The 26,364-nt window shown below is 45.6% G+C and overlaps 1 protein-coding gene across 1 annotated transcript in view; it reads right to left on the reverse strand.

The window, feature by feature from the left end:
* Positions 1 to 24,654, reverse strand: part of LOC134612708 (antizyme inhibitor 2-like) — a 44,874-nt gene extending 20,220 nt beyond the window's left edge. The window contains exons 1-4 of the mRNA XM_063457168.1: positions 24,556 to 24,654; positions 24,085 to 24,255; positions 23,778 to 23,950; positions 23,549 to 23,683 (exon numbers count right to left, since the gene is read on the reverse strand). Coding sequence (XP_063313238.1) covers positions 23,549 to 23,683; positions 23,778 to 23,950; positions 24,085 to 24,255; positions 24,556 to 24,654 — 578 coding nt within the window. The remainder of the gene's footprint in view (positions 1 to 23,548; positions 23,684 to 23,777; positions 23,951 to 24,084; positions 24,256 to 24,555) is intronic.
* Between the last annotated feature and the right edge of the window lie 1,710 nt (positions 24,655 to 26,364).

Genomic DNA, 26,364 nt, shown 5'->3' on the forward strand with positions numbered 1-26,364 from the left:
TCACGCTCACTTCTGATTATGTCAGCCAAGCAGGTAGACCTGGTGGAGAGCCAGCAGCAGTAGACTGGAATAAAGGTAAGATTTTACTATATTTACGAGGGCAAGCCGGGGCCAGGTTGTCTAAATGGTGTTTTTAATATTATAGGGCAGTGATGGCAAACATTTTTGAGCCAGAGTGCCCAAACCTCAATACAAACAAACTTTTTTTCCTCAAAGTGCCAACACGGCAATTAAACATGGCAATTATACACACTAACACTCACAGATACACAGACACTCACAAATACACACACACTGGCACACATATACTCACAGATACACGGACACCCTTAGTGCTCTCCCTTCTCCCCTCCTGTCCTTGGCGCTCTCCCATCCCCTCCTGTCCCTTTGTTCTCTCCCCTGTCACCCTGAGATCTCCCCTGCCCCACTGTACCTTAGTGTTCTCCCCTACCTCTCTGTCCCTTAGTACTCTCTCTCCTCCCCTCCCTTAGAGCTGTCCCCTCTGTCCTTAGAGTTCTCCCCTGCCCCCTGTCCCTTAGTGGTCTCTCCTCTCCCCTCACCCCTATTGGTCTCCCCCCCCCCAGTGGTTCTCTCCTGACCCCCCCCCCCCTTTATTGGTCTCTCCTCTACCCCCCCCTTAGTGGTTCTCTCTTCTCCCCGTTCGTGCAATTTACACATTATTTGACTGAGAAGATAGACTGGCCGCACAGCCTAATTATCTGGAACTCTCTTGGGTATGAAAGTGTGACGGACCGCCTGCCACCCCGACTGGGTGCCTATGTCAAATGACGCTCCTAGTGCTCACCAAGGGCCATCAGCACCGCACTCTACACCATAAGCACTGCAGGCCACACGAACCGCCGCAGCTTGGTTGGGGTCTCGCCGTCTTCCACCCACTCTGGACCCAAGGCCAGTAGGCAGACCTCTCTTAAATCCAGAGAGCAGGAAACAGGAACAAGAACAGCTCTTATAAGAGCTAGTGATTATTCTCAGGGGAGTATAGTGATTATAGCAATCCCCAGAGTGTAGTTCCCCAATCCCCCAAACATGAGCCAAGACTTCTTGAAGGGTAGAACTGGTCTGTTTCATGCAAGCCAGCACTCACAATTTATACAATTTCTCAGGCCGGAGGCACTCCCCCTGGACCTGATGGAACACAGGCACACAAAGGACACAAACCAATCAAAACAATACAACAATGTCTGACACTCCCACTTACAGCACACAAGCCCTCCCCTCTGCCTGGGATATAATTAAAGCAGCTAATACAATAACCTTATTATCCACAGGCAGAAAAACACAATTTTTTCCCAAAGTCCAGAAAACACCCCAAAACACAACATATCGCCATATTACATCCCTGGATGGCCCTGTTCACCCAGATCAGAGCTGGTGTTCAAAAGTTTTTATGGAAGTCTCTTTTGACCAACCGCATGCATTAATTCATGCCCAAAACAGATCCAGAGAATTTGGCTGTGCAGCCAGTCTATATCCAATGCTAAGTTCAGTTCAAATAGACGAACAGGAACCGTTCGTGCAAATAGTCAATGTTAAAGTGTCATTCGAATTGTCGAACGGCGTTCGACTCCAGTCGAAGAGTTGAAGTCCAGAGAAGGTAAAGTTTCAGCAGTGTTCGTGCCGTCGCGTGTCCTATTTGAGTTCCATAAACTCAATGACAAAACACAGCTGAACTCATTCGACTGAGTTAAAATTGTCGAATGCAGAATGGCGGCCACTTCGACTACTTTGGCACTTAGGCTGTGTCCGAAGTGCCACTTCAAAGATGTAGAACTGTTCCAATATAATTTAACCCCTTAAGGACCAAACTTCTGGAATAAAAGGGAATCATGACATGTCACACATGTCATGTGTCCTTAAGGGGTTAAAGGGGCAGAACCAGTGCCTTAAAACCCAATATGCCCAAATAGTGCTTTTAACGGGCCATACATCCCAGAGGCCATAGTGACTGCCACATAATTTGTGAACCCCTGCTCTGATCTGGGTGATTTTTGGATATGTTGTTCACCCACATCAGAGCTATCCACGCATGTGCCATTTATGGGGATATGTAATGTTTTTGGGGTATTCTGGAAAATGTGAAATATGTGTTTTTTCCTGCCTGGAGATAATTGAGTTATTACATTATCTACCTCAATTATCTACCAGGCAGAGGGGAGGGCTTGTACATACTGTATGCGAGTGTCTCTATGTATAACCCTTTTTCATTGGTCTGTGAACTTTGTATTTTGGTGCCCCTCAACATCCACCTGGGTGGTAACCTTGTGGGTAGAATCACATAAAAGGCAGTTTGCCTGCATTAAATCTTCAGTTATTTCCCCTAAACTGAGTGTTGTCCAGTTACTGGGGAGGTGTTGGGAGAATCTTGTTTTGCTTTGCTGTATTTACCTGTTCCTGTGGATTACCTTCCTTGTTCCTGAGTCATCTTGGAGAAAACTAGTGAAGAAAAGTCCCTGCTAAACTAGCGCTCTGCTACATTCTGCCCCCTTTTGTCCACAAGCTGCCATACACAGGCTGATCCCACACAGATCGGCTTGGGGATGTCCGGGGATGCTCACGGATCATTTTTCAAGTTCGGTCTAGATAACCCATCAGCATTTCCATTTTGCTTCCCAGGGCGGTAATGGATAGTAAAATCAAAAGGCTGCCTGTAGCGCCAAGCTCCAGCACCGCGGAAGCAGCCTAGCGTGGTCACCTGCCACCCGGTTCAGCCAGACTAATGGGTTGTGATCCGTGAGCAAAGAGAAGGGCTGTCTGTACAAATAAGGCTGCAACTTTTTCAGGGCCCACACCACGGCCAGGCACTCCTTCTCGATGGTGGCGTAGCTTACTTCTCTGGGTAGTAACTTGAGACTGATGTAAGCCACGGGATGTTCTCCGCCATTGGGTCCGACTTGACTCAGTACTGCCCCCAATCCAAACATAGAAGCGTCTGTATGAACGAGAAAGCGTTTAGTTGGATTGGGAGCTGCCAATACAGGAGTGTTAACAAGTGCCTGTTTCAGTCATTGGAATGCCTGCTCAAACTCCAGGGCCCAGACTACTTGGCGGGGAAGGTTCTTCTGGGTAAGGTCAGTAAGGGGTTTGGCAATGTCACTATAGTTGGGCACAAACTTCCTGTAGCACCCTGCAGTTCCTAGAAAGGCTAGCACCTGTGTCTTGTAGACATGTGCAATTCGTTTCGGTCCGAATATGTATTCGGACAAATTTCGGACATTCGGGTACTTCCGAATGTCCGAATTGCCGAATTGCTGAAGTGCCGAATTGCCGAGGTCCCGAATTTCCGAAGTGTCGAAGTGCCGAAGTTCCGAAGTGTCAAAGTGCCGAAGTTCCGAAGCACAGTATTGCCTAAGTACTAATATATACACACAAGGGTATCCCAAAGAGAGTAGCTCTGAACACAGAAAGTACATATGTAGTACCAGATAATGAAAGGAAAATGAGAAGGAAGAGAGAGGGGAATCAGAAAAAAAAAATCTTATCTCCACCCTCTGCCTCCCACAGTTCCTTAAATAAGGACTAAATAAGGGCTGATAACCCAAAAAAATGAGAAGTCCCCACTTCATGTCATTCACCCACCCCCCCCCTGCACACGTCGGATCAGCATTGATTGATTTCACTGCTCTCCAATGGCTACACACTATAAGCTATGACACGGCAAGGGGGCGTGGTGACTTCACGTCATTCACCCACTCCTCCCAACACGTCCGATCAGCTGGAGGGACTTTCTCCCTGATTGAACAGGTACTTAAACGGTATAGTGGGATAGACATGTCTAATTGCTCCTGACGATGGCGTGCATTCACGTTGAAACGCGCGTCGAGCGCTTTCTTTATACATATATGTTTTTTATTTTCACAATAGGTAGCACTTAGGTAGTCAGTATGCTGGGATAAGTTAGTTAGTTTACCAGTTTGTTCAGGATTCTTAGGTAGGCAGCTTTTCATCCTGTGTGGTGTTTCTAGACCTTGTATAGGGTTATTTATTTTGGGTTTGTTTAACCCAGTCGTCTACAGGATTTCCAGTCTGCCTTTTGATAGTGGGGACTTCTAATTTTTTTGGGTTATCAGCCCTTATTTAGTCCTTATTTAACCCCTTAAGGACCAAACGTCTGGAATAAAAGGGACTCATGACATGTCACACATGTCATGTGTCCTTAAGGTGTGGGAGGCAGAGGGTGGAGATAAGATTTTTTTTTTCTGTTTACTCCCTTTCACCCTTTCCATCTCTTTACTCATTTATATGTGATTCCCCTCTCTCTTACTTCTCGTTTTCCTTTCATTATCTGGTACTACATATGTAATTTCTCTGTTCAGAGCTACTCTCTTTGGGATCCCCTTGTTTCAAGGGTCTCCTCGTTGTACTTATTGTTTGGGTTACCCCCTATCTTGTAGCTCTGCGGTAGGCTATTATAAGATAGATTCTACAACTTCAGATATTCTTGTGACGTCGTGGCTCTACCTTGTATCTCCTTTTCATTTTAAGTACTAATATACTTACCCAGTGAAAGAAGAAGAATGTTACATTGTAAATAATTTTAAATAAAAAGTATACAAACATAGCCAGGATTCAGCTGTAAGCATTTGCAACACTTACAACAATCAGGTAAAACACATTCATATAAAATGTAAATTAATTGGCGAGTCAATGTAATGACAGGAATGAATAAGTAGATAACTCCCTAATTCCCACGGTATTAGGGAGCTATCTACTAAAAGGCTGAAAGACCTAAATTGGTCTTTCAGCCAAATTTACTAATACTAAGTAAAGATTACTTAGTCTTCGTAAATTATGCCCCTACTCGCTATACCGTGAGTAGGGGCATGTCTATTAAACAGTGAGCAGCCTGTGGCTGCTCACTGTAAAAAATAAAAATAAAAAATAGGTTCCCCCCCCTCCCGAGCCCCTGGCCCCCACCCCTGAGCGGTGGGTGGGGGCCCTAATGTAAAATAATGGGGGGGGACCTATTGTCCTCCCCCGGGCCCCCACCCACCGCTCAGGATGCGGGTGGGGGCCCTAAATACTAATATGGGGGTTTCCTAATGTCCTCTCCCCTGGCCCCCACCCCTGAGCGGCGGGTGGGGGCCCTAAATTGAAATAAGAGGGGGGACCTAGTGTCCTCCCCCCTGGCCCCACCCCTCAGCGGCGGGTGGGGGCCCTAAATACTAATAAGAGGGGGACCTGGGACCTAATGTCCTCCCCCCTGGCCCCACCCCTCAGCGGCGGGTGGGGGCCCTAAATACTAATAAGGGGGGGACCTGGGACCTAATGTCCTCCCCCCTGGCCCCCACCCCTGAGCGGCGGGTGGGGGCCCTAAATACTAATAAGGGGGGGACCTGGGACCTAATGTCCTCCCCCCTGGCCCCCACCCCTAAGCGGCGGGTGGGGGCCCTAAATACTAATAAGGGGGGGACCTGGGACCTAATGTCCTCCCCCCTGGCCCCCACCCCTGAGCGGCGGGTGGGGGCCCTAAATACTAATAAGGGGGGGACCTGGGACCTAAGGTCCTCCCCCGGGCCCCCACCCCTGAGCGGCGGGTGGGGGCCCTAAAAAAAAATCCCCCCCCCAGGTGACTAGGGGTCCCCAAACCCCTAGTCACCCCCTCCCTCCCAAAAAAAATTATCCCCCTACCTACCCCCCTCACCCTAAAAACTAATGAAGGGGGGACCTTTAACTAAGTACCTGTAAAAAAAAAAAAAAAACTTACCATTCGATGTTTTCTTTCTTCTAAAATCTTCTTTTTTCAGCCCCAAAAAAGGCCAAATAAAAAACCATAATAACCGACGCAATTCAGACTGACAGGTAAGTCTCTACATTTACCTGTCTCAGCACTCTGATTGGTTGGTTTGAAATCCACCACTCAGAGTGCTCTGTGTCATTTTACACAGCGTGGGAAAGTTATTTGGAATTTTCCCACGCTGTGTAATTTGACTCATAACTCTCTGATTGGTGGATTAAGTAACCAATCAGAGAGTTATGAGTCAAATTACACAGCGTGGGAAAATTCCAAAGAAGTTTCCCACGCTGTGTAAAATGACACAGAGCACTCTGATTGGTGGATTTCAAACCAACCAATCAGAGTGCTGTGACAGGTAAATGTAGAGACTTACCTGTCAGTCTCTTCATTTACCTGTCAGAGCATTCTGATTGGATGGCTTAAACCCACCAATCAGAGTGCTCTGAGCCTAATTGCAGGGCGGGGCAAGGCTTTATAAGCCTTCCCCCGCCCTGCAGAGCTCAGTCTGCGCGGAGCCCTCCATGGGTGAAGATGGATTTTTTTTTGCGCTAGTTTTTTTTTTTTTATATATATAATTGCGTCGGTTATTATGGTTTTTTTATTTGGCCTTTTTGGGGGCTGAAAAAAGAAGATTTTAGAAGAAAGAAAACACCGAATGGTAAGTTTTTTTTTTTTTACAGGTACTTAGTTAAAGGCCCCCCCTCATTAGTTTTTAAGGTGAGGGGGGTAGGTAGGGGGATAATTTTTATTGGGGGGAGGGGGTGACTAGGGGTTTGGGGACCCCAAGTCACTTGGGGGGACATTCATTTTAGGGCCCCCACCCGCCGCTCAGGGGTGGGGGCCAGGGGGAGGACCTTAGGTCCCCCCTTATTCGTATTTAGGGCCCACCCCCGCCGCTGAGGGGTGGGAGCCAGGGGGGAGGACACTAGGTCCCCCCCTTATTACAATTTAGAGCCCCCACCTGCCGCTCAGGGGTGGGGGCCAGGGGGAAGGACAATAGGTCCCCCCCATCATTTTATGTTAGGGCCCCCTAGCGGTATAGCGAGTAGGGGCAAAATTTACTAATGCTAAGTAATTTTTACTTAGTATTAGTAAATTTGGCTGAAAGACCAATTTAGGTCTTTCAGCCTTTTGGTAGATAACTCCCTAATACTGTGGGAATTAGGGAGTTATCTACCAAGCGGCTGCAAGAGAAGTCCCGAGGTGCCGAAGTCCCGAAGTGCCAAAGTGCCAAAGTGCCAAAGTGCCGAAGTGCCGAAGTTCTGAAGTGCCGAAGTTCTGAAGTGCCGAAGTTCTGAAGTGCCGAAGTTCTGAAGTGCCGAAGTTCTGAAGTTCCGAAGTTGCCGAAGTTCCGAAGTCTTGAAGTGCCGAAGTCTTGAAGTGCCGAACCGAACCGAAAATTTTCCCCATGCACATGCCTAGTGTCTTAGTTCTGGGGGTTGGCCACTGCCTCAATCTTTGCGGGTTCAGGCTTCTGTTGCCCACATCCTACTCTGTAACCGAGGTACTGTACCTCGGTCATACCAATATTACACTTGGCAGGCTTAAGGGTTAGGCCCGCTTCTCTGATCCTATCAAGGATCGCTCCTATATGGGTCAAGTACTCTTGCCAGGTATCACTAAAATGGCGATATCGCACAGTCTTGGAACCCATCTAGGAGTCGGTCCACCATCCTCTGAAAGGTAGCCGGAGCGTTTTTCATCCCAAACGGCAATTACCTTAAATTGGTAGAGGCCGAATGGGGTGACAAAGCCTGACTTCGGGATGGCTTCCGGGGCAAGGGGGATCTGCCAATATCCCTTACAAAGTTCAATTGTAGTGAGGTATTGGCCCCTAGCCATCCGTTCTAATAGCTCATTTATCCAAGGCATCGGATAGGCATCTGAAACCGTCTTATCATTCAACCTCCGGTAGTCCATGCAGAAACGGGTCGTACCATCCCGTTTCGGTATGAGGACTACTGGGGAGGCCCAGGGGCTGTCAGAAAGTTCAGTGACCCCCAGTTGGAGCATCTCGTGGATCTCCTTGCGCATATTTTCCCGTACTGATTCTCGGATTCGGTACAGATTTTGGCATAATGGGAGTTGACCTGGGGTCTCTATCCGGTGAGTGGCCAAAGGAGTGTACCCAGGTACATTGGAGAAGGTGGACTTCTTCTCCTCTAATAGTTGTTGTAACTCGGCACGCTACTGTGGGCTCAGCCGTTCTCCCAATTTGACCTCCTCTATCTCACTTGACTCCTCTATCTCACTTGACTGACTCCCGTCCCCTATGAGGTCAGGCAGGGGAAAATTGTCAAAGTCCTTGGATGCAGGGGCACAGATCGCTGCCACGTCCTCCGCTAATTCAAGGTATGTTTATGTGAAGCATGCGTCGCCTGCCATTCCCTGAGCAAGGGCCGATTACATAAGTGGTGTCAAACTTTTGATCCACCACTTGGTATGGGCCCTGCCAGTTGGCCTGTAGCTTGTCATATCGGACAGGTTATAAAATTAAATCGTTCTGTCCGACCTGAAAGCTACGGTCCCTGGCCCCTCGATCATACCAGGTGCACTAGCGGTTCTGGGCTGCCTGGAGGTTCTCTCGGACAGACCGAGTTAGTTCCTCCAGACAGTCCCGGAACTCCAGCACATATGGGATGATGGGGTTACCATCCTGCCTAACCTCCCCCTCCCAGTGTTCCCGGATAAGGTCTAGGGGTCCCCTTACTCACCTCCCAAAGAGTAATTCAAATGAGGAAAACCTGGTAGATTCCTGTGGCACTTCCCGGTATTCAAATAGGAGGTGCGGCAGGAATCTTTCCCAGTCTCTGTGAGTCTCTGCGAACGTTCTGAGCATTTGTTTTAGGGTTCCGTTGAACCGTTCACAGAGCCCTTTAGTTAGCGGGTGATAGGGTGCACTCACAATTGGCCTAATGCCGCAGAGCCTCCATAGGTGTTGGGTGACCTCTGCCGTAAATTGAGTGCCCCAATCTAATACTATCTCCCGGGGTAATCCCATGCGGGAGAAGATCTTCATCAGTGCCTCAGCTACGGTTTCTGCATGTATGTTGGTCGGCTTCGGCGTATCTGGTAGCGTAGTCCACCACCGTCAAGATAAATCTCTTGCCGCAGGGGCTAAGCTTGGCTAAGCGTCCTACCAGGTCTACTGCTATCCTGCTAAAGGGTTCCTCGATTATGGGGAGAGGGTGAAGTTTGGCCTTGTGGCGGTCTCCTCTCTTACATACCCTCTGGCAGGTATCATTGGTTTGGCAGTCCCGCTTAATGTCCTGAGAGACCCCGGGCAGAGTCCTACCAGGTTCCGGGCAGAGTCCTACCAGGTCTACTGCTATCCAGCTAAAGGGTTCCTCGATTATGGGGAGAGGGTGAAGTTTGGCCTTGTGGCGGTCTCCTCTCTTACCTACCCTCTGGCAGGTATCACAGGTTTGGCAGTCCCGCTTAATGTCCTGAGAGACCCCGGGCCAGAAAAAGTTCTGGGTGAGCCGGTATCTGGTTCGGCTTACCCCTAAGTGCCCAGATAGCGGAAGTTTCTCAGACTCTCTATATAACAGTTTCTTATCCCACACAAATCTCTCCCTCTAGCCCTGCCTGACCTGTATTAACGTTGTCTCGGTATATCTGCAAAAGTGAATACAGGTCAGGCAGGGCTAGAGGTTTTCTGTGGTCACCTCTTTTTCAAATTCGGGGGAGCAGCCCAGGGTATACATTCTAGGGATGAAGGGGGTCATAGCTTACCTGAGCCTCCGGGTGTGAGCCGAGGTCCCTGGTGTGGCCCTGTTGCCTGGTGACTACCGGGTATGATTCCTCCGGTGTGCCCCAGGGATTTAAAAGCAGATGTGAGCCTCCCCAGGTCGTTCCCCAAAAGTACTTCTGCTGGTAATTCCGGCATCAACCCCACCTCTACCATTCCAGACTCACACCCCAATGCAAGTGTACCCGAGGCGGTATACTTTCCCTCTGGCTACCCGTACGGCAACAGTGTTCTGGTTCCTGGCAGAGTTTGGCACCAAATGGCTCTTTACCAAGGTAAATGTCGCCCCGGTATCTCGAAGCCCCTGGACTTCCTTCCCAGAGAGGATCGCGGTCTGCCTGTGATGTTGGCGATTGTCAGTGTCTGCCTGGAGGGAATAGGCCTTGTGTAGAACTTCCCATTGTTCTAGGGCTGAAGTCGGAGGTGCATAGTATGTTGGAGGTTCTGCCTGGTAGTAGTGGGCTGCTGCACGGGCAGGTGGTGGTCCCGGGCGGATCCATGCAGCTCGGTCTCGGTTCTGAGGGCAATTTCTGCGAAAATGCCCCATCTTTTTGCAATGGCAGCACTGTACGTTGCTTTGTGACTGGAACCAAGGTTGCTGAGCTGACGGTTGGTATGGTGTCCTGGAAGCTGCTGCTGGGCCAGGCAGTGCAGCTGGGAGCCTAATGAATGGCCTGGATTGGACAGGTTTCTGCTGTCGGCAGACATCCATATATTCATCTGCTCGTCTTCTGCATCTATTTTATGTCGTGCTTTTGTAAAAGTCAAAGTCCTGGAGGAATGCATCTATATCCTCCACTGCCTCTACATATGTTTTAAATGCATGATAAGGTATGTTGGGCTTACCCTCTTGTATCACTGTCACTGCCTAGTAAATTAGACACAGGACTTCAGGTATTTACTACATTGAGAATTGTAGTGAATTTCACTTTTGTAAATAATCCTGAGAGCAGGGGCGGACTGAGCACTCGGGCAAATCGGTCATGGACCGAGGGCCCGAGGCTCTAAGGGGCCTGCCCGCCTGCCTGCCATGCAGTAAAGTAATAGCTGGGCTGGGGAGTTAAACAATCTCCCCAACCAGCCTGCAGTCAGTCAGTCAGGGGCCCGCACTGCACTCCGCAGGCCCTAGTTACCAAATACATTTCCCCCTTGTTCGGCCACGCACAGTGAGAGACAGCTAAAGGGCCCTCCTAAAGACCCACTATGCTGTCTCTCAGTGTGCCTGACTGATGAGCAGAGCAGGAGAGCTGTCTGTAGTGCTGATCAGGCAGCTCCTGATAGAGGAAATGACATCATGTGTCAAGAGGTCAGGGAGCCCTGCGGAGCTGCCTGATCTGTGTTAGAGGAAGCACTTCAGGGAGAGACAGCATGCTCCAGTGCTGGCTGGGAGAAGGATTTCTCCCTCTGGCCAAAGGTAAGGCTCCTCTTCCCCCAGCAGCTCCTCTTCCTTCTACCCACTATTGCCCCTACATCCACCACAGCTCCTACCCCTACAGCCCCTCTACCCCCTACTCCCTGCTGCCCCTCTACCCCCAGTAGACCCTCTGCTGTCCCCCTGATGCTCCTCACCCCATACTGCCCCTCTACCCAATACTGCCCCTCTACCCAATACTGCCCCAACCCCTCTACCTCTTGCTGCCTCCCTACTGCCCCTCTACCCCCAGTAGACCCTCTGCTGTCCCCCTGCTGCTTCTCACCCCATACTGCCCCTCTACCCCATACTGCCCCTCTACTGCCCCAACCCCTCTACCTCTTGCTGCCTCCCTACTGCCCCTCTACCCCCAGTAGACCCTCTGCTGTCCCCCTGCTGCTCCTCACCCCATACTGCCCTCTACCCTCTGCTGCCCCCACCCCTCTACCTCCTGCTGCCTCCCTACTGCCCCTCTACCCCTGCTACTCCTCTGCCCCAGCAGCCCTTCTACCCACTACAAACCCTATACCTACCACCGCCCCTACCCCTAGAGCCCCTATACCCTCTACTGCCCCTTTGCCCCATACTCTCTGCTGCCCCTCTAGCTCCTGATGGCCCCCCTACCCCCTGCTGCCCCTCTACCCCCTGCTACTCATCTACCCCAGCAGCCCCTCTACCCTCTGCTGCCCCTTTGCCCCCTACTCCATGCTGGCCCCCTTAATCCCTGCTGGCCCCCCTACCTTCTGCTGGCCCCTTTGCCCCCTACTCCCTGCTGCCCCTTACTCCCTGCTGGCACCCCCCTACCACCTGCTGGCACCGCTTTACCCCCTGCTGGCCCCCCTACCTCCTTCTGCCCCTCTACCCACTTACTCCCCGCTGCCACTCTACTCCCCGCTGCCACTCTACTCCCCGCTGCCCCTCTACTCCCCGCTGCCCCTCTACTCCCCGCTGCCCCTCTACTCCCCGCTGCCCCTCAACCCCCTGCTGCTCCTCATCCCCCAGCAGCCCTTACCCCTACAGCCCTTCTACCTACTACAATCCCTATGCCCACCACAGCCCTTACCCCTTACAGCCCCTCTACCCCCTGCTGCCCCAGCAGACCCCTTGCCGACCCTCTAGCCCCAGCAGACCCCCCTGCAGTCCCACTAGCCCCAGCACACCCCCTACTCCCTTCTACCCCCTGCTGCCCCTATGCCCCCTACTCCCTGCTGGCTCCCTTACCTGGTGCTGCCCACCCTACCTCCTGCTTGTCCCCCTACCTCCTGCTGTCCCCCCTACCCCCTGCTGCCCCTCTACCCACTTACTCCCTGCTGGCCCCCTACTCCCTGCTGGCCCCCTACTCCCTGCTGGCCCCCTACTCCCTACTGCCCCCCTACTCCCTGGTACTCCTCTACCCCCAGCAGCCCTTACCCCTGCAGCCTTCCTACCTACTACAACCCCTATACCCACCACAGCCCCTACCCCTTACAGCCCCTCTACCCTCTGCTGCCCCAGCAGACCCCCTGCCGACCCTCTAGCCCCAGCAGACCCCCCGCTGTCCCCCTACCCCCTGCTGCCCCTCTAGCCCCAGCAAACCCCCTACCCCCTGTGGCCCCCTACTCCCTGCTGGCCCCCTTACACCCTTCTGCCCCTTTGCCCCCTACTCCCTGCTGGCGTTCCTACCTCCTGCTGGCCCCGCTACCCCCTTCTGCCCCTCTAGCCACTTACTCCCTGCTGGCCCCCTACTCCCTGCTGCCCCCCTACCCCCTGCTACTCCTCTACCCCCAGCAGCCCTTACCCCTGCGGCCCTTGTACCTACTACAACCCCTATACCCACCACAGCCCCTCTACCCTCTGCTGCACCAGCAGACCCCCTGCCGGCCCTCTAGCCCCAGCAGACCCCCTGCTGTCCCCCTACCCAATGCTGCCCCTCTAGCCCCAGCAAACCCCCTGCTGCCCCCCTAGCCCTAGGAAACCCCCTGCTGCTCTCCTACACCATGCTGCCCCTCAACTGCCCTCCTGCCCCCTTCTGCCCCCCTACTCCCTTCTTACCCTACTCCCTGCTGACCCTTTTTTTATTACCCCTGCAAACTCTACAGACCCTGTACCCCATGCAGTCCCTATTATCCCTTTTACCGCATGCACAAACTGCATGCCTATATATTCCTTACAGCCCTTATTATTATTATATTATTTATATAGCGCCATCAGATTCCGTAGCACTGTACAATACCCCACTACACCTCCTATAGTCCCTATACCACTACAGTCTCTATATACCATGCACCCACTATATACCATGCACCCCCTATATCCCATAAAACCACTAGAACCCCTGCAGCCTCTACACCCACTACAGCTGATATACCAACTACAGCCCCTATACCCGCTGCAACCACAACAGCCTCCTACAGCCCCTAAACACCTGCATCCACTACAACCCTATATCCATGAAAGCTCTCATGCCCTCTACTGCCCTTTTTCCCTGCACCCACTACTGCCTTTATTGCTGTCTGCACTTACTACAGCCCCTATCCCCCTGAAACAACCACAGTCCCTATGCCTCCCCTGCACCCACTGTAGCTTCTATTACCCCTTGTCCCCACTATAGCTTCTATTACCCCCTGCCCCCTCTATAGTCACTATTTCCCCTTACCCCCACTATGGCCCCTATTATTCGCTGCCCCCATTATAGCCTCTATACACAATACAGCCTCTGCCCCCACTACAGCCCCTATAACCACTACAGTTTCTATGCCCCAGCACCCACTTCAGCCTTTATTCCCCTGCCCCCATGGCAGCCCCATGTCCCCTGCACCCACTACAACACCCCACAGTTTTTATCTGCTTAAAGGGAAACTATAGTGCCAGGGGAAAAAAAATGTTTTAACTAGCACTATAGCTTCATAAAGTGCCCCCCTCCTTTGCAGGGTTAAGGGACCTGGCACACTGTACCTAGACCACTTCAATGAGCGGAAGTGGTCTGGGTGCCTATAGTGTCCCTTCATAGATACTCTGTATTTCGTGTTAGAATATGAGTATTCAAAGACATACATATATTCACTTACAGGAAATATACACAGAAACATACATTCACTTCACATGCACATACAATCAAATATATTTTGAATCATAATATCCCAACACGACTTACAGTAAGTATACACAGAAACATACATTCACTTTACATGCACATACAATCAAATATATTTTGAATCATAATATCCTAACACAAAGACATACATATATTCACTTACAGTGAATATACACAGAAACATACATTCACTTTACATGCAAATACAAGGTACATCTACGACAGTGTGTATATATATATATATACATATATACACACTGTCGTAGATGTACCTTGTGTATGTATATATATATATATATATATCTGGAGGGGGCCCAGGTTCTAATTTTGCCCGAGGGCCCAGGACTCTCTCAGTCCGCCCCTGCCTGACGGAGCTTATTTCTAAATTACAAGCATAATTGTTTTCATAAAACAAATACAAATACGCTTCAATAAATCTCTGCAGAGAAGGGTGAAAAAAGGTGTATGCCCCCACACCTTGATACAAATAAAGAAATCACACCAACCACAAAGTGTACAAAACACAACGTGAGATTGTACCCTTTAAGCAAGATATAAATATAAAATAAATAAATACTTATGCATATATATGAATGACAAGGTAGTCATGAACAATACCTAAAAAAAACAATAACAACAAAACATAGTGTGTACTGCCAAAATACAAGTGAGTGTAGATTAATAATTGGTTCAACTCACAGATTCCAGAGCCGTACCAGGCTCTGTATAGAAAGCCCCAAGGTGCCTAAACAGGCTAAAACGAATGACCATGGACAACTGGAATCAGATGGATCACAGAGATATGAGGAGCCACAGCAGCAAATAGATAAATCAAATAATAAATGTATTCAATAAAAAACAAAGTATAAAAAAAAGACTCACAAAAGAGCAGAGAACAGACGCGTTTCGACTTAATTGTCTTTATCAATGTCTCTGTATGTATCCTGTGTGCTGCTGTTTAAATGCTGTCTACAATTGCCGCGAAAATGTGTGGCGGGTGATGTCACTTACGGTGCGCCAAATTCATGCATCATATCCGGTCCGGCAAGGATGACGTCATTTTCTCAAATCTTCGGTGTCAATAGTTCATAAAGACCGGTCGCCATCTTGGGTAAGGGCATAAAGTTATACATAAAAATATAATCAAATGGAAAACAAACAAGGGTATAACTCCCTATTTCTGTAAAAGATAAAAATACAGTTAGGATGCATCCAGAAATAAAATACATATTAGTATATTGGCAATCAAAGGTTATGAATAATGAACCAATGGTACATGTATATACTAATACATATGTATCAAGAACATAATCAAGAGTGCAAACATAGAAATAAAACAAATTCCTATAAGTACCAAATGGAATTAGTGTGAAGGTGGCTGACTAAAAACAGAATGTGACCAGAATGAGGGGAAGAAATGTATACCAAGCAAGGTGGAGGAAGAAATATAAAAATAAAATAAAAAATAAATAATGAAAAAAATGCATATAAGTAATAAAAATTTTTTTATAAATAATGAATAAGTTCAAAATCTAAGTTCAAACCAAAAGGAGCTAAAGTATCTAAATCAAAAATCCATCTTCCCTCCACCTTACTTTTCTCCTCTCCAATCCTTCTTCCTGTGGTATATAACCATATAACTAAGTAACGCTGGATTCCCATCATGACGTTCAGAAAAATGTGAGGAGACGCTATGCCTTTGTGTTCCCTTATGTGGGTTTTGAAGGGTCTAGTGGTCATACCCACATATTGTAGACCACACGGGCACCAGAGGAAATACACTACATTAGAAGAATGGCATGTTAAAACCGACTTGATCTTATATTGTTTATTGGTAGATTTAGATGTAAAAAATTCTACTTTTCTCTTAGGGAATGTTGTTTTTTTGCACGCCATACACATCTTACAGGTGTAAAAACCTGGTTGTTCAGAAAAGTGATTAATTACGGATGAGGAATTAATGTGGTTTTTAACCAAAAGATTCAGTAAATTCATAGTTCCCCTGTAGACAATTTTAGGCTTAGTTTTGATAATATCTCTAAGATCTTCATCAGTCGAGAGTATGTGCCAATATTTATTAATGATAGTTTTAATTTTATTAGCTTCGCTATTATAGTTTAAGATAAGGAGAGGTTCCATGTTTTTTTTTTATATTCCAGAACTTTGTTTCTAGGAACTTGTTCAATTTCTTGGATTTGCTGATCCAAGAATGAAGAGCTGTAATTTTTCTCAATGAAAAATTATTTTAATTTCTCTGCTTGAACAGGTTCCAGATCACTACAGTTCCTTAGGACTCTGAGGAATAGTCCCTTAGGCACATTTCAAAGCCTGGGGTCATAATGGCAACTAGTGGTGTTGATATAACTGTTGACATCCACTGGCTTGAAATGGGTTTGGGTTTGCAGTGTATCTTTTTCTACATATATGTCAAGGTCCAGGAACTGTACATTACTTTGGCTAATTTGACTAGTTAAAACAATACCTCTAGAATTGGTATTCAAAAATGAATTAAGAGAGTCCAGATCACCTCTCCAAATAAAAAAAAATATCATCGATATATCTGCCATAGAGGACCAAGTTCGCACACCAGTCATCCACGTCAGAGAGAAAAGATTCCTCCCAATGAGATATGAAAAGATTGGCATAACTGGGTGCGAACTTGGTCCCCATTGTAGTACCGACTGTAAAAAAAAGACGCAGCAAACCAAAAAAAGTTGTTGCTCAATATAAGCCGGATGCCGTCCAAGATAATAAATTTGTTCATCGCGATATTTGGCACTTTTTATCAAGAAATGTTTCACCGCCTGACATCCCAAGTCGTGCACTATTATGGTGTACAAACTAGAGACGTCACATTTAACTAGATAATAATTAGCATGCCATTTTATGGTGTTTAAAACATTAAGCAGTTGTGTTGATATGTTGGCTGTATGATAACAAGAGGTTGGAGTTGTTTATCAATATATTCTGAAAGTTTGCTTAAAAGAGATCCTACCCCTGAGACTATGGGCCTGCCTGGGTTTTTGGGGGGGGTCTTTTGTGGACTTTTGGCAGAATGTATAGCACTGGGATACGATACGTTTGTACATTCAAGTAGTTGTATTCCTGCTGATTAAGAATGCCAATGGATTTACCATGATCTAGAAGTTTCATTAGTTCATTCCTAATTCTTTTTTTTTTTTTTTATTCTTTATTTTTCGTGCATATGTTTAAAACATAACAGTCTTTCACGTCTCGCTCCAACGGCAGAAACATGTTAGGAGAGAACATCGCAAAATAATTGTGGCATAGAAAATTAAATGCACTTTTTTTTTTTTCTTTAAACTAGGCATCAGGTATATACAAAACGGTAATCAGAGATGCGGTAACATTGCAGTTAGTAAAACGTAGGGTGTACTGGCTGATTGTATAAATGAGGAGTTTAATTAGATAAACTAGTGCTGTATCCCTAAGACCCATTGGGCCATTGAGAGTCCTCACAGCTGGCTAATTGTGCTAGCTAGAATGTGTTTAGGTGATTAGACTTAGTGTATAGTATTGTACGTATGTTTCCAAGCTATCCTACAATTAATATGCAGTGTCGGGAGTTCACTAAGTATATTCACTGTCGCTCGTGGGCAAGCAATCTATAGTGCTACAGCTGGATCATCGATTTAGAAAAAGAAAGGCAAGAAACCAAAGGAAGAAAAAAAAAAACAAATAGAAAATAAAAATACCTCAGTTATTCATGTGTTCACTTCATTCGGGTATGTAGTTTGCCTGTGTGGTTACTATTACTGAGTTCTTAGTGTAAACTGTATTAAAGACCTGGATCATGCTGTTAGGCTGCTGTTTAGCAGATTAAGGTATAGGTTTAGGCAGGTAATACACAAATTACAGGGAATGAACTATCTGTAGTGCTAACATGTGGGTGAACACGTCTAACTATCGAACCTTTTTCCCGTGGATTGTAGGCAGGTGGGTGGTGTATATATCAGGCTTAATTGGCTAAACTAGGTCATTGTAGTTTAAGTGAGACCGTAATAGATTAGAGAAAACCTGCCAGCTATGCCATTAAGGGAACATAATAGGGTCCAACGCTTCAACAGTGTACATAGAATTAGACAGGTTAAACAGTGGCATGAGTAGGTGCACATCGTTTTGTTTTGATTTTTTCCTCTCTTTTTTTTTCCTCTCCCTCCTTCTCAAGACAGGCTTCCTGTGGTACATTTATCGTTTAGCCTTAGTATTTATGTTTAACTCGAATAAAATAAATTAAAACAGCAAAGTTTTCACAAGCCCCCACAACAGCGTATATTAACCTATATCAACATAGATAAGGAGTATGACAGTGGTGTGCATTTTCTATAGATAGGTATGGTTCTGCTGTTATCGCCTGTGGTACATTTCTTTATCGTTTAGCCTTAGTAGTTTAGGTAAACAAAGCATTAACTCAATTTACTCGTTATGATATTGTAGTTGCATGCAAGAGGTTCATTACATGGCAATTGCCAGTGATGGCAGGCTAGGCAGCTATTTTAAATGACATCTTATTTTGTGCGTTATATCCTGAGTATAACGAGTTTGGGTACAGTAACGCTAGGGCATATTTATGTTTAGTGCCGTATATATGCAATAGATGGTGTTGAATAAAACAAGAATATGTCCGCTTGTATTAACACAGTAATATCTTAAAAAAAAAAAAAGGAAAAAATAGGCATTATAAACTTGCTTAGTGTAAACTCCAGGTTAATTGGAGCTTTACCAGTCAGAGACCTGAACACAGTCAGCCGATTCCCAGTTCATTCCTAATTCTTAAAGTAGGATCACTATTCAATTTACATAATTTACCATAAAATGGCATGTCAGGGAGAGGAGCCTGTTACCCCCTCTCCCCAGTGGCTGAAAGTGTGTAAGGGAGAGGAGTTTGTTACCCCCTCTCCCAAGCGGCAGCGTAGCCCACCAAGGGGAGACACTAAGCCCCCCACCAGTGCAGATGGGACCGTGGTCTCTGCGACCAAGCTACTGGGAGCGGAGAGCAGCGTCCTCCCTCCCCAGTGGCAGAGCGTCCTACAGGGAGCAGAGACAGTTGGTGTCTCACCCCAGCGACAGGACAACTTATGGAAAGGGGGGACAGTCGGTCTCCCTCTTCAACAGCAGAGAGAGGGTCAGGGAGGGGAGCCTGTTAACCCCTCTCCCCAGAGAGGCAGTGTCCTATACAAAAAGGGGAGACAGCCTGGCTTCCCCTCCAGCAGCAACCCGAGGCCGGAGTGAGGAGCATACTACGCCGTTCCCTCACCTGGGCTCCAACCAGGCTACTCCCGTGGTAGCGCTGGCACCAGGGCAGAGTACCGCTGGTCTCTGCCCACCCAGCAACTCACCGATCCAGAGTGCTAGTACCCCCAAGAGCCGAGGTGGAGCTCCTGGACCTGGACAAGCGACCCACTACTCCAGGTGTAGTAACCAATTTTTGTGGGTGGGCTGCACTACTGACTATGTTTTGTGGGTGGGTTGCTGGACTAACCAAGGCACTGACCGACAGGAGGCCAGATACCTTGTTAGTCTTTTTGGGAAAGGGGAGAAATGTGGCAAAACCAACCTCGCCACTGGGCACTGTTTGCCCGCCTCCTGCCTGCTGACTATGGCCCCTGGGAGATTTGGCCCTTTAAATACAGTATTTGGGCATATTGTATTTTATTATGCTGCTGCTGGCCCTTTCAGAACCATCTAGGGACATACTGTGGAGTTACTGGGTGGCCACCATTTCATGTATCAGAGGCACATGGTGAGAACAATGGATGAAGCACATGGTGAGAACAATGGATGGCGGCCATTTTAACTCACAGACACTGTTTGGACTTTTCTACACGGTGCCATCTCGTCGGTTGTGGATTGTGAATAAAAGAGGCTGTATGTGCCAGTACAGTCAGTTCTGCTTGACCTCAAAATGAAGTGTTGTCTCGTTATTGGGGGAATTGGATTGTATGCTGATTGCCAGGAGTGTAAGCTGATTGTATGCTTTTCCTGTTCAGCTGTTTACAGCATTCATATGCTTGAGAGCATTCATATGCTTCTCCGGTTTGGTGGTTGTGGTGTCTGCTGCAGTGCTTGGAGTCCTCAGGAAGCGCTAGAAGCATCCTTCAATGGAGGTACCCAGTCGGAGTGCCCGTCGATCCGTTATAGATGGGTCTTTTTTTTTTACAGTCTGTACTGCGATGGGGACCAAGTTCGCACCCTCTACCCTCTATCGCAGATATATCGATGATATTTTTTTTTTATTTGGAGAGGTGATCTGGACTCTCTTAATTCATTTTTGGAATTTTTGAATACCAGTTCTAGAGGTATTGTTTTAACTAGTCAAGTTAGCCAAAGTAATGTACAGTTCCTGGACCTTGACATATATGTAGAAAAAGATACACTGCAAACCCAAACCCATTTCAAGCCAGTGGATGTCAACAGTTATATCAACACCACTAGTTGCCATTTTGATCCCTGGCTTCGAAATGTTCCTAAGGGACAATTCCTCAGAGTCCTGAGAAACTGTAGTGGTCCGGAACAATTCAGTGTTCAAGCAGAGAAATTAAAATCATTTTTAATTGAGAAAAATTGCAGCTCTTCATTCTTGGATCAGCAAATCCAAGAAATTAAACAGGTTCCTAGAAACAACGTTCTGGAATATAAAACTAAAAAAACTAAAAAAAAACATGGAAAACAATGGTCCTTATCTTAAACTATAATAGCGAAGCTAATAAAATTAAAACTATCATTAATAAATATTGGCACATACTCTCGACTGATGAAGATCTTAGATATATTATTAAAACTAAGCCTAAAATTGTCTACAGGGGAACTATGGATTCACAGAATTTTTTGGTAAAAAAACACATTAATTCCTCATACATTATTAATCACTTTTCTCAACAACCAGGTTTTTACCCCTGTAAGATGTGTATGGCATGCAAAAAAACAACATTCCCGAAGAGAAAAGTAGAATTTTTTACATCTAAATCTACCAATAGACAATATAAAATCAAGTCGGTTTTAACATGCCATTCTTCTAATGTGGTGTATCTCCTCTGGTGCCCATGTGGTCTACAATATGTGGGTATGACCACTAGACTCTTCAAAACCCGCATAAGGGAACACATTGGCAATATCCTTATTTTCTTTATTACTTATATGCATTTTTGGCATTTTTTTCATTATTTATTTTTTATTTTATTTTTATATTTTTTCCTCAACCTTGCTTGGTATACATTTCCTCCCCTGATTCTGGTCACATTCTGTTTTTAGTCAGCCACCTTCACACTAATTACATTTGGTACTTATAGGAATTTGTTTTATTTCTATGTTTGCACTCTTGATTATGTTCCTAATACATATGTATGTATATACATGTACCATTGGTTCATTATTCATAACCTTTGATTGCCAATATACTAATATGTATTTTATTTCTGGATGCATCCTTACTGTATTTTTATCTTTTACAGAAATAGGGAGTTATACCCTCGTTTGTTTTCCATTTGATTATATTTTTATGTATAATTTTATGGTTAAATGATATATATATTTAAGTGTATAAGGGCATGTTGCCCTTACCCAAGATGGCGACCGGTCTTTATGAACTATTGACACCGAAGATTTGAGGAAATGACGTCATCCTTGCCGGACCGGATATGACGAATGAATTTGGTGCAGCGGAAGTGACATCACCCGCCACACCGGATCGCACAGATTAAGTTTTTTGCGGCAATTGTAGACAGCATTTAAACAGCAGCACACGAGATACATACAGAGACATTGATAAAGACAATTAAGTCGAAACGCGTCTGTTCTCTGCTCTTTTGTGAGCATTTTTTAAAATTTGTTTTTTATTGAATACATTTATTATTTGATTTATCTATTTGCTGCTGTGGCTCCTCATATCTCCGTGATCCATCTAATTCCAGTGGTCCATGGTCATTTGTTTTAGCCTGTTTAGGCACCTTGGGGCTTTCTATACAGAGCCTTATACGGCTCTGGAATCTGTGAGTTGAACCAATTATCTATCTACATTCACTTGTATTTTGGCAGTACACACTATGTTTTGTTGTTATTGTTTTTTAGGTATTGTTCATGACTACCCTGCCATTCATATATATATGCATAAGTATTTATTTATTTTATATTTATAATTGTTTTCATGAATTATGCTGTTTTTTCAATAGAAACTGGCATATTGATCACATTTTTTAATGCATTAGCTCAGGGGTGGGCAATCTCTGTCCCTCCAGATGTTTTGGACTACATCTCCCATAATGTTCTTAGGGCCATAATGCTAGCAAAGCATTAAGGGAGATGTAGTCCATAACATCTGGAGGGCCGAAGATTGCCCACCCCTGCATTAGCTTATTCATAAAAATCTATGCTGGAGCTTTTCAGAGGAGTTGGACTTGTGGGGCATGCAGCAGTTTAGTGAACACACACTATATAAGTGCTTGTAAGGGTATGAGAAAGCATAACGTCTCTCTTAGACTTATATGAGTGAGTGTTGGTTCCACAGCTGCTGTGATCTTTATAAAGCTCTTTAGTTATAAGAAACCAATTGCTGTGAAATAGGAACAGGAGACCTCCTTGCGTCATAGCCTATGGGTGGTCAATAATTGTTTAGTGGTGATATATGTGCATTTCTGTATTTTGCATGAAAATCGTTGCTGTCCTGCAGTATAAACCTTTTAGAAATGTCAATATTTATTGTTTAATAGTTTGTTTTATTAATTTTTTCTTTATGTTTACATAATGAAGTTTTGAATTAAAACAATGCTGGTGAATGATTTATACCTCATAGATAGCTTGCATAAGTCCCATATTTTAGAGTAAACATATTTACTGCATATATATTGCATATGTAGCTGCATGAAAAATGTCTACTGTTGTCATGTCGCTGAGCGATCACAGAAATTATGTATTTTTTTAGTTCTGACTCACCCCTAGCTTCCTGGTGCCTTATTATGACATCATATATGATGTGGACACCTTCCATTAGTCTCCTTTAATAGTGTCAGCCCTTGTGTCTCTTTTCGATGATGTGTACAGACTTGAGACATCACCGTCCTCTGTGACAAATCACAACTCAGTATAGCGTATATATACTTCCTGGTTGTCCTTGTTTCTTTGCCCTGTCGTGGTTCTTGCTACCTGAGAGTGTGTTTATATTGTGTATTAATTTCCTGGTTTCTGACTTCGGCTTGTTAGACTATTATTGTTTTCTATTATCCTGAATTTGGCCTGGCTATTGATTCCGTGTATTTCTGTAATCCTGACTTCGGCCTGTCTCTCGTTTATTCTTTGTCTGCTTGCAGTCATTTCATATATCTGTCTCAGGCACTAACCCGGCCACTATCAGGACCAGTACGTGTACCTTTACTGATTCCTTTTGGTTTGCGTGTTAGGGTAACTCTATTCCTGATAATTCAACACATTGATGCTAAATTACAAGTCATGTATTTTCCTTATTTTGGTACAGTTTATAATGGAAGGGTCTTAGTGAGTTGTATGTACTTATATAACTTGCATAGACAGGATCTGATCACTCACCTTACACCAATTACTTCTACTTTGAGATTCTTAGCTGTTTCTAGCAGGTGTCCACATGTATTTAGAGTAGCCCCATACTTAACACTCAGTTGTATAGAAGACTTTGAGTCATCTGCAACTATGCGCAGGATCATCCTGTAAGTAAAGTAATTGTCACTTAGCTAGCGCTGTCACTTAAACATGTAGTGGAATATCCGTAGTCTTTGCTACACCAAACATAAATTCATACTTAGCATTTGGGTGGCTCTGTGAGACCTTTAACAGCTCCACTTCATTATCAAACGTCATTATCTGGATACCACAAGTGGCTGCAAACTTGATATGAGATATTTGCTTGCAGGGATTTGCATAAATGATGTGCTCTGGCTTCACTCCCATTGCCTGGACTAGTGCAATTTCTGTCTTCAGAAGGAAGGACAATGTTTTAGCTAGGTAGTAACAGATCCATTCCTTTCTGTTATAAGCATGTTTCCACGAGAGCTCTCTGTACCTTTGACACATATCATACCTCACCTTTTTCAAAGTTGCCATATTACCTTGCTGGCACAATCAAATCCAGTTCCCAGCTCATCCAGAATCTGAATCACAGCTATACTGCTGTTACACTTAACAGCATAGAAAGGCTTCACACGTGGCAACGCTTTCAGAAATCTCAAATGTTTCTTCACTATTTCTCCTAGATCAGCCACAAGGAACGCATCTCTATCCTGCATGTAATTTAGAAAATAAATAGGGTAACCTTAGCAAAATAGCAAAATAGCTCATAGGTGTACAGAGATGCTGAAGCTAATGCTAAATCTCCTTGTTTAAGGGGTCGAGATGTAAGAATGGGGTCTTATGACTTATGACTTAGAGCAAACATATATTGCCCCACCATTATAACTTGTCCCATTGGTCTCTGAATAGTTAGTCCACAGCCATAAGCACTCTGAGAAATGTGCCTGGTGGTCTGTTTGGCAGATAGTGTGTAGTCAAGTTGGGGTAACCAGAGTTTATTGGCTACTTACAGTCTTGGATATGTCATTAATAAGATCCTCCATCAGATCTCTGGGCGTATAGCCATCCTCCAACATGGTAAATTCAGATTCCTTGATATGCCGTGCCATTGTTAATATATAATGGGGCCCAAATAAATGTGACTGTTAGGAAATTTGAATTAATATGCTATAAGGGGAAAAAAGAAAAGCATAAGTATCAGAAATATTCTCAGATAAATATGTAACAAATCAGTGATATTAGTGAAATATAAGTTTACTACAATTCTGTCTACAAATCAAAGTCTTACAGCCTCTCACACATCCTATTTGTTTGGGTATTGATGCCATGAGAAGAAAGAATTCCGATTTCCAACAGGGGAGGGGGATTATAGAAATAAAAGATGAGAGGAACGTGAAATGAGCCTTGTGGCACCAGCTGGATGTCAGGGTACCTGAGGCCTCTACCTCTAAGGGAGGTAGAGACTTGGTGGTTTGCCCGTCCAGGCGAGCTGTTTCCTTCGTTCCTCGCGGTTCATCCAGTCACTTAAACCCCCGGCTGCGAGGAATCCACGTCCTTTTCTAGCAGGACGCTCAATACGTGACGTCATGACGCTATCACGAGCGACCTGTCACTCAAGTGTCCGATATCCAATCGGTACTTGTCAGAGGCGTGCTTACCATCCGGAGCCAGGGTATTTAAGCTTACTTCTCTCTTCAGCTCATTGCCCTGTCGTGGTTCTAGCTTGTCTAGTCACTCAGTGCTCTGGTATTCTAGTTTGCTCTCTTTGGTTTTGACTCGGCTTGTTGTACTACCCTGCTTCTCTGTTATCCCTTGACCCGGCTAGTCTCTCGCTTATCTGTCTTCTCGTTCCCTCGACCTCGGCTTGTCTCTGACTATTCTCTATTACTCTCGGTACGTTAGTCCGGCCATTCTAAGGCCCGGTATACGTACCTTTCCACTCTTTGTACTCTGCGTGTTGGATCCCTGTCCCGATCCTGACACTGGAAGAGGAATAGGTGTCAAAAAGTCATGCTCAGAAAAGTAGGATGAGAGGGATGAGGGCATTACCATTGATACCAAGGTCAGCCAAGGTTGACGGAAGGGTAGAATTTTCAATTGTATCAAGTTGTCATGAATAGCAGAGAATTCTTGGCAAGACATAAGCCAACAATCAAACAAAGACAAAGTAGGAATGATATAAAGTGTCATGGCGTCTGCAGGTCACACTTCTCATTGGTGCGTTCCAGTGTGCTAACTGACACCAGTCACTGGGCATTAGAGCCCTTAAATGTATGGCGCATAATTGTGATGCTGACATCCATGTGTCATTGCACACGCGCATTCCGACAACACATGATCACTACTGACAGATTACTGTCCTCTTAGGGCTATTTCAACTCAATTTGGCATTTGTAAAGGGCTCTAACATGGTTTCCATTCTGGTAATCCAAAGGTGCGTTTATTCTAGTGATTCTACTGTATATTTGACTAATGGCTTGTACCATGACTATCTTGACTTCTATTTGCCTTGACCCTTGGCTTGTCTTTCCATTTACCTCCACTCTGTTTTCTTGACCTCGAATTGTTAATTTTATTTTAGATTTTATGTTAAATCCGGACATTCTAAGGTCCTATAATGTTTTAGGGTTTCTGGAATTATATTATTTGGTTACTTAGGTTCTGCACATTGGGTATGAGACAATCCTGACAGAAAGACCATATACTGGCTGGGCTTAACACTTACATAAAAAATAGGAGGTATCAGAAACTAATGCTAACAATACAGGCTACAGCATATTTATATCACTAGAACTAGAGAGTACTGGGATTCTGAATGG

The sequence above is a fragment of the Pelobates fuscus genome, chromosome 1 (genome assembly GCF_036172605.1).
Source record: "Pelobates fuscus isolate aPelFus1 chromosome 1, aPelFus1.pri, whole genome shotgun sequence".
Lineage (NCBI taxonomy): Eukaryota > Metazoa > Chordata > Amphibia > Anura > Pelobatidae > Pelobates > Pelobates fuscus.